The sequence below is a fragment of the Engraulis encrasicolus genome, chromosome 12 (assembly GCF_034702125.1).
Source record: "Engraulis encrasicolus isolate BLACKSEA-1 chromosome 12, IST_EnEncr_1.0, whole genome shotgun sequence".
Taxonomy (NCBI): domain Eukaryota; kingdom Metazoa; phylum Chordata; class Actinopteri; order Clupeiformes; family Engraulidae; genus Engraulis; species Engraulis encrasicolus.
Genome location: NC_085868.1, coordinates 3,066,153 through 3,075,071, shown reverse-complemented (window position 1 = coordinate 3,075,071; position 8,919 = coordinate 3,066,153). Strand labels below are relative to the sequence as shown.

Below are 8,919 nucleotides of genomic sequence, written 5' to 3'. Positions count from 1 at the left end.
AAAGTACCTCCAATAAATGATGGGGGCCATCCTACACCCAAGCAGGCCTGGTCTGCTTTGAGAGAGAGAGAGAGAGAGAGAGAGAGAGAGAGAGAGAGAGAGAGAGAGAGAGAGAGAGAGAGAGAGAGAGAGAGAGAGATGCAACCACTACATAAACCATATCATACTTATTTTCAGATACTCCTACCCCCCCCCCCCAAGGGAGAGAGAGAGAGAGATGCAGCACAGGAGCTATTATACCACCAACCCCCCCCCAGCGAGAGAGAGAGAGAGAGAGAGAGAGAGAGAGAGAGAGAGATGCAGCACAGGAGCTATTACTAATCAGTCTCTCATCCCTTCCTCCTTCCAGGGTCCTAACAGTTTTTTTTTGTTGTTGTTTGTTTCAAAAGTCCAGCATCTTCATTTACCCCTAAGAGAGGTAGAAAGAGAGAGAGAGAGCGAGAACAGTCCGGTCTCTTCATTTTCCCCTACGGCAGAGAGAGAGAGAGAGAGAGAGAGAGAGAGAGAGAAGTAGCAGCTTCGCTGCCCTTGGACGTTTCCATTTGTTAGAATCCGAATCCATCCATTCCGTGTCCATATCTTCGTCAAATCCGGAAAGAGTCTAGTTCCATTTTCCATATGTTGATTCTTCCATTATCGTCCCTTTTCCCCAGACCAGCAGCATACTCTTCAGTATTTAGAATAGGCAAATTGTGCAAACTAAATCATAGTTCGTCGCCAGGCATTTTAATGACGATTAGTTATTTTCAAAAAATAAATAGAAGATAAGAAAAGCCAGGAGAGGAGAAAAAACCCTTTCACAGTCCAGTTTCCCCTCGTATAGGCAATTTTTTTGCCGGTCTTATCCTTCATAGTCTCGGGGATGATAAAAAAAGAAAAAAAACAGAATTGAGTCTCTGCAGTCTTAAACGTCCAAATCCAAGAAAAGAAAGAGGTGGAAAAGACATGAAGTCCACCATCATCACCTCGCGTAATTTATAGCCGGTCTTGTCCACCATATAGTCCTTGGCGAAAAACAAATGCGTCTCTTTAATTTTAATGGTCCGAAACTCGAGGAAAACAAGGATGAAGAAAAAAAAGGAAGCCTTCCCAACTTCAGCTTCACCTCGCTTTATAGGCTATAGGTCTATTGCTTACCTATCCATATTATCCGATGAAAAAAGGACAAAACTAAAATTGGATATCTGGCACCTCGCGCAGAAAGTCCAAGTTGACATACCGGGTCCGTTGTAGGCCACTTGCGCAGTTCGTCGTCCAGCCTTTTAGTGACCTCAGTAAAGAGGAAAAAAAAAAGAAAAAACAGGGAGGAGAAGAAGAAAAAAGACAAATCTTCCATAATCCACTAGGCTGTCGGTCTATCCATCATATAGTCCTTTGCGCTTTAATTCTTTTGCTGCTTGAGCTGCGTTCGAAAAAGTTGTAGTTGATCCGTCACTGTTGAAGACTTTTAGCTTTGCTGGTGGGAGAATGTGGCTTTTAACATTGCGTTCTTTCAACTGTAGCCTAATGGGTTTGTACAATGCTCTTTCTTGTCTTACTTTATAGGTATAGTCGTTGTCCAGGAAGATCCGCTGGTCCTTGTAGATGATTTCACCTTTTTGCCATGCCGTTTGCAGAACCTTCTGTTTCACCTCAAAGTCACGAAAGGCCACAATAATGGGTCTTGCCGAGTCCCCGCTCACTGTTTTGGTGCGGTGGGCACGCACCAGGTCTAATTCTTCTGTGACCCCAATGTTCTCCGTGATGAATTGTTTTAGAAATGCTTTCATGTCCCCGTCTTCACTTTTTTCAGCCACATTGTAAAAACAGACATTATTTTGTCTGGACTTGTTTTCTAGGTAATTCACTTGGTCAGTCAGTTTATCAATTCTTGACAACATAGATTCGGTTATTGCGTCTTTCCCCGCCTCACAGTCATCCAAATGACTCTTTCTTCCAAGTGATCGATCCTACTTCCCATAGATTCCACTTTTTCACGGGTCTCTTTTGTTGTTTGCATTAAGCTTTTGATGTCGCGCTCACTTTCCTGACGGAACTCCTTCAGTTCATCTTTAAGGTCTTTAAATTCCCTCAGTAAAGATTCTTTTAGTTGATCAAACATTTGTTGGATATCACCTGTCGCCGCCATGTCTTTTTCTGGGTTCTTCTTCTTCTTCGTTTTTTTCTCAAATTTCAGCTCATGTAGTTCTGTTACCTCTTTCGCCGATCGAAGGTTCATTCCTTACTATTTTTAGATATCATTATTTCATTGTTAGTTAATTTCAAAATTTCCCGGGGTTGGTGAGGACAAAGGGTTTTCAAGCTGACGCCATGTCACCGGAACCGGAAAACCGGTTAATCACTGCCCCATGCAACATTAAATTTTAATTTAAAACAATAAATGCCACACACTGGCACTTATGAGTGTAACAGCTGACGTGTTTGTTTTGTCTTGATGAAATGTCAATCAGCTGATCATCCGCTGTGACAGGAAAGCGCTCTACTTGTTTAGGTACGCTATGCAGCAAAACCTGCATTTCAAAACAAAGAAACAAATAAAACACAATGTTTATTTCATGATAACTCACAATTAAATTTGTGGTAATCAATTAATTGTGCATCCCTACCCTCGGGAGTGTTTCTTTCCATCCAGGAAGTGTTTGAAGAAGTAGGCACGGTGTAGCTGAGCGGACTGGCGCGGCGGGCAGTATGTGGGTCCCTCTGATGGGAGCTTTGTATGTAAAAAGATGGCAAGATTAGCATACAAAGACATAATGACTTCATTGTTGGCCAACAAAGAAGGCCTTCTCATGACAGCATGGACACAGGCGTGTGCAGGCAGCACAGGACCTGTCAAAGTGAAAGCCGCCCCAGCCAGGCCGGCCCGGGAGACATGAGACATCAAGGGCCATTGATAAGAGGGAGTGAGCAAGCGAGCCTGCTAGCCAGGCTTAGCTTATTAACACACATTTATTCACAGTTTTGTTAGTGTGGCGGCTCTTTGATCCAGGCTAACTGCTTAATATTAAACAAATATTTTCTCCAGTTCATTCTGTGTTCATTCAGAGTCGTCCCATGTTCTGTGGGTAGTGACCTAATGACCTTGGAGTTTGGCAAATTGCCATGCTAAGCTTACCGTAGAAACAAAGCTGGGGTGCAATGCTTGGGTTAACACTTTAGTACCATATTACTGCAAAGGTTTGTAATATTGAGTTGAAAAATCATCATACAGGCCATGTTCACATTTTAGAAGTGTGTTTCTCGAAAGCGTAGTCAGTCAACAATTTGTAGTTGTCAATGGGAAATTGCATTGGAAACAACAAAGTAGCTAACATACTTAGCAACTATGGTTTCGAGAAATGCAGCCCAGAGTTGTCAGTCGGCATATCCATTGATGTGTTTGCTTGTTTATGGTTGTTTGTTTTTCTGTTTTTGATTAAAGATGAGATGAACACATTCACATACATAGATACAGGAATCTTTCCAACAGGATGTGTACCCCCTTCGCCTCCGACCTTGATTTAATTCTGAATCCCTTTGTACTGTAGATTGTGCAAATTAGCACAATCCCCTCACAGGGGTCCCACATTACCTTGTTACGGTACGATATGTTACGATACGATACGATACGATACGATAGGACTGTATTGCCAGTTTTCACTGAAATTCATTTTGTATCCCTGAGCATGACTAATTGAAGACAGGACGTACACACATCAACAAGACTATTGCATGTGCATGGGCCATGCATGTGGAGCATAAAGCACCATCAGATTTATTCAAATCAGATTGTAATATTTTCTTTACTATGTCATTATTCCTGTAAGTCATTTTGACGTCTTTGTTGAGAAGCAGTTTTGATTGGAGTGGAAGAGTGGGAAGTGAGACAAAAAAACCCCTAGTGTACAGCATGGTTGCCCCAGGCAGTTTGCATCAGTTATCTCATTTAGCTTAACACAGGGATTCAGGAAGCTGGGGAGACATACAATAACAGACTTTGACTTGACCTATGACCTTTGGTGGAGATTTTAAAGGCAAGGAAGGAAGGCCTTGAACCCTGGTGGGCCTGTCAAGCGCTATGGGCATAATAGCTGCTGAGCGAACAGGCATTTGGGTGCACCTCAGAACTCGACCTGCTCATTAGGCGATGATCATGGATGGCCATCATTAGCAAAGGCTTAGCCCAGGAGCCAACCCAACACGAAGATTCACAGAGAGGATTACTTTCAAAAACTGCATGTCAGTGTGCTGCTCAGGCTGCAGCAGAGATAAAAAAAGCTTGCATGGATAGGTGGATACATTCTGCTAAAAGATGTATAAACTAAAATCATTTTTGAATTATGAGAAGTGATGTTACATGGAGATGGAGGTGGGGAGGTTAGGTATGGTATTTATTGTCACTTTTTAGCTCAAGCTTGAAGAAAGGGAAGGGACTCTTACATAGAGTGTAATATAATGTAATCTGGAATGTAATTCAAATCCCTTCAGATAGGTCAGGTGCAGGACAATCATAGTACACATGAAACCATAAAAGTTTTTTTTGTTGTTTTTTTAAGTCAATAACATTGACTCATCTTCTTGAAAGGTGCAACGTTTCAACCTTTGGTTCTTCATCAGGCAAAGTGATCTAAAGGTCGACACAGTGCACCCAAAGAGAAAAGCACTGTTGTGGCTTTCTTTTTTCAAATCTTCCAGCCAGCATAACAACAGTACAGTTCCAGATTTTGTTTTTTGTTTATTGAACCAATATAATATATAGGTAGTCTCTGCACATTACAACAACATGTTGTAGATATCCTTATGATAGGCCTACTTTTGACACATAGTCAACATCAACATTCACCACATTTTTCATTTTTCACATTCACATCAAGCAAAAGCTTTTGGCTTTATTGTGCGTTACTGTGCAATAGGCCTATGTACACTATGTCACTCACTAAGATAAGATTGTTGCCTACAATACAGCCACAACCAGTCTATGGGCATTTAAATGGTTTCCAACGTGAAATCCCAAAACACATTAAAATAGAGCAGTCCTCAATTTACAGATTCAGTGTGACTTCTACACTTGGAAAAGTGGATGTAAAGAATAGTTTGTCTATAATCCAAGCTGAATAAAGCTATTTTATATATTTTAGTCTTGCATTTGTACATTGCACATGTAACATATGTGAAGCATGCCATCCAACTATACAAAGAAAGCTAAATACATTTGATTAATAAACAGTTGTCTTTGGCAATAAAACACCAAAAAAACTACACAAACTAAGTCACACATTCCATCGGATCCTCCACACAGCACACATTCTAATACCCTTTTAACTTAAAGCCCATTTAAGTTGTAAAAGTTTGGTGTTATTCAAAAACATTCTTTTACCATATATAATAAAGTGGCTGCAGTGGATGTATGACTTTTTGGCATCATTTCTATTTTGTATATTATTGCTTCCGTAATTCAAATGTTCATGTACAGTACTGTTTTGTGATTTTAGACCATAATGTTGCTGTTGCCATAAAACAAAAAACTGAGATATTGTTTATGAACTGTTCTGCACCCATGATGCAAATGATTCCTTTGAGGATGTCTGGTCCAGAATATTAACAAATAGAAATTGGAAATGGCATTACCTTGGTGATTGAATAAAACCACAAATGTAGAACATAGCAGCATTCCCTCATGTACGGTATATATTTGAGACCTTTTCCGGCTGTGTGTGTGTGTCTGTCCTCGTAACGCACTCTCAGCCAAAAAAAGACCTGGTTAGACGAAAGAAGCCCTCACAATACAATGCTCCTCACAGAAGTCCTGTCCAGTCCAGTTGCTGCTCCGTGTTCTATGCTCCATGTTGTTCCATATTCCATGTTCCGTATTCTGTGTTCCACATTCCATGTCCATCTTTCCTCCTCACACATACTCTGTGCTGCGTTTTTTATGGTTCATCTCCGCGGTCATCACCTTGCGTCTCTGCAGAGGCACGCCGGCCGCTGCTGCTGCCCCCACCACCGGGCACTGCTCGTCCTGCACGCACACGCAGGAGCTCACCAGTAGCCCCCCTGCAGCCAGGTGTAGGAGCGCGGCCGCCCACCCCCAGAACAGGGCCTGCCCGAACTCCCACCTGGGCACCACCTCCGGCACGGACTCGTCGAAGAACCTCAGCACGGTCAGGTGTGCGATGTAGGAGGGCGGGATGATGTCCAGGACGCCAGTGGCCAGGCACAGTATACCCGCCAGCATCTTCAGCGCCCGCTTTGCCTGCAGCGTCTCGGTGCCCTGGCAGCTGTTGACCACGTGCATGCCGGGCACGGCGAAGGCGAACGCCAGGAGCCCTGTGGCCACGGCGGCACACATCAGGATGCGTGCGAGCCGGATGTCGGGCGGCAGGCCCAGGAGGCTGTCGTACGGCGAACACTCCATTATGCCCACCTCCTGCACCACGCACGTCTCCCACAGCCCCAGCTCGTAGCTCTCGGCAGGCAGCAGGTCTGTGGAGAGCGTGAGCCACTGGGACATCATGGTGGTAGACAGCAGCACCAGCCAGGCCAGGATGCAGAAGAACACGCCCAGGAGCTCCAGGACCCAAGCACCTTTATCCATGGCCCGAACAGTGCTGACCTGTCTGGTCCCGCGACCTCGCTGGTGCTGGTGCTGGTCTGTCCACTGTGCTACAGTATCCTGGTCCGGACCACAGCCCGACTTGACCCAACCAGACTAGAGACTAGAGACTAGAGAAACGTTATTGATCCTGGAAGAAACTAAGGTAAGGAGTCCTCTGTGCTGCAGAAGTGTCGTCCCTGGTCTTGTCCGGTCCTGTTTCAGCCAGGTCGAGTTGGTCCTGTTCCTGGTTCTGCCCAAAGCTGTCCAAGTCCTGCTCCCAGCCCCCTGCGGTCCTGATTGAACTGGGCTGAGTTGAACTTGGTGATCTGTCTAGTCCGTGTTGAAATGAGTTACGCTCGGAGTGGGGATTTTGTTCTTCGCTGGTTGTCTCTCCTCTCCTTACGTCTGACCAGCTCGTCTCTGCTCCACTATCTAATCCTGGTCTCTCTGTGATACCATTTCAACTGAGCTGAAGTGAGCTGTGAGGCGGTGGTCTGTTCCTCACGGTCGCCTCTCCTCCTTAGGTGTGACGAGCCTCAGCCCAGAGAGCCAGAGGAAAACATGGGCCAATTAGCGTGCATGGGCGACGGGCAGCTGGTGTGCAGGAAACTCCTTCAAAGATCACTGCCTGCCCTGGCTGGCCCACTCAAAAAGTGCACACATCATCCGCATCATCAGAGACGACTGGGCGAGCACAGGGCTCACTGACATGTGCTACCCAACCTCCCCTCTCTTCATTGCCTGCCTCCCTCCCTCCCTCCCTCCCTCTCTCTCTCTCTCTCTCTCTCTCGCTCTCTCTCTCTCTCTCTCTCTCTCTCTCCCTCTCTCTCTCTTTCTTGCTCTCTCTCTTGCTCTCTCTTTCTCTCTCTCTCTGCTTTGTCAGTGGCTGGGCTGCTTGGAGAGAAAGCCTGTGAGTGTGTGCGTGTGCGTGTGCGTGTGTGTGTGTGTGTGAGAGAGAGAGAGAGAGAGAGAGAGAGAGAGAGAGAGAGAGAGAGAGAGAGAGAGAGAGAGAGAGAGAGAGAGAGAGAGAGAGAGAGAGAGAGAGAGAGAGAGAGAGAGAGAGAGAGAGAGAGAGAGGCTGATATTGCCAAACAACAGCATCATTCACATACCGTGCCAGTCCTTTTCCGAACACTCCTTTTTTTGCCAATCCCTTTCACCGGATGCTGTTGAAAGACAAACAAGGACATTGTTGACATCACACAAAAATAGAACGTAAAGTTTCCCCCTAAAGTCAGAAACAGAACAGGCAGCTTCACTTATACTTTGCAGCTGCGTCTTATCTACATGCAAGTCTCAAAAGGCGTCAACACGCTAAAAATGGCTAAAATAAAGGGTGTCAATGAAAGTCTAAGACGAAAAAATCTGTAGCAATAAGCTTTTTATCCCGTTAGCAGCTGCACAGCTTTAGTTTAAAGATGCATTAAAATACTTTTCGAGAGGTAATCGGATTATGTTTTTTTTCTTCATACGGAGGCCCCAAAGGAACCCCTGTACACATGTGACGAGCGGTAGAATATGAGTAAACAATAGGCTATTATTGTTAATCAGATCTACGCTGTGAATACTACGAGGGCTGTGACGTACAACTGTAGGAGGCCTCACATGAAAGCACCAATACGAAAAAAAGAAAGAAAAAAAACTCCCATCTCACTCAGTCATGCACCAGAATACCAACACTGCTCACTCACCCACTCTAGATGCAGCTGAATGCTTCACACACACACGCACATGCACACACACACACACACACACACACACACACACACACACACACACACACACACACACACACACACACACACACACACACACACACACACACACGAGCGAGTGCACATGCACACGCGCACTCAAGCGCGCACACACACACACACACACACACACACACACACACACACACACACACACACACACACACACACACACACACACACACGAGCGCACATCCACACGTGCGCACGCGCGCACACACACACACACACACACACACACACACCATAGATACACATCAGTGCGCACATTCTCTCATGATTCAGTTCAATTAATTATTTTATTAATTTAAACAGATAAGTCAAATTCAAAAATATTTATAGCCATCAGCTTATACAAATGAAACTAAATCAGTTTTACAGTAAAAGTATCCTACTTCATGTCCGGCCAGATTTTACACTTTAGGCCTAATTGTCAGCTCATTGGTTATAGGCATAGCCAACATCAACTTAAAGCTGATGGCAGACCTTTAAAAAATACTGTAACTAAAAGTATAGCTTAATAGACTACTGTATATTAAATGAACTACAATAGGCTACACACTGCAATACACACTACAACAATAGTAATGG

General features: G+C 44.6%; 1 protein-coding gene across 1 annotated transcript; it reads right to left on the bottom strand.

Moving 5' to 3' along the window:
- Positions 1-4,562: 4,562 nt before the first annotated feature.
- On the bottom strand, positions 4,563-7,258 carry LOC134459972 (putative claudin-24). The gene has a single exon (XM_063212476.1). The coding sequence runs from the start codon at positions 6,572-6,574 to the stop codon at positions 5,885-5,887; it is 690 nt and encodes a 229-aa protein (XP_063068546.1). The 5' UTR covers positions 6,575-7,258; the 3' UTR covers positions 4,563-5,884.
- Positions 7,259-8,919: the final 1,661 nt, after the last annotated feature.

Excerpts from the sequence above, each read along its gene's own strand:
- LOC134459972 (XM_063212476.1), bottom strand. The coding sequence starts at position 6,574 with ATGGATAAAGGTGCTTGGGTCCTGGAGCTCCTGGGCGTGTTCTTCTGC.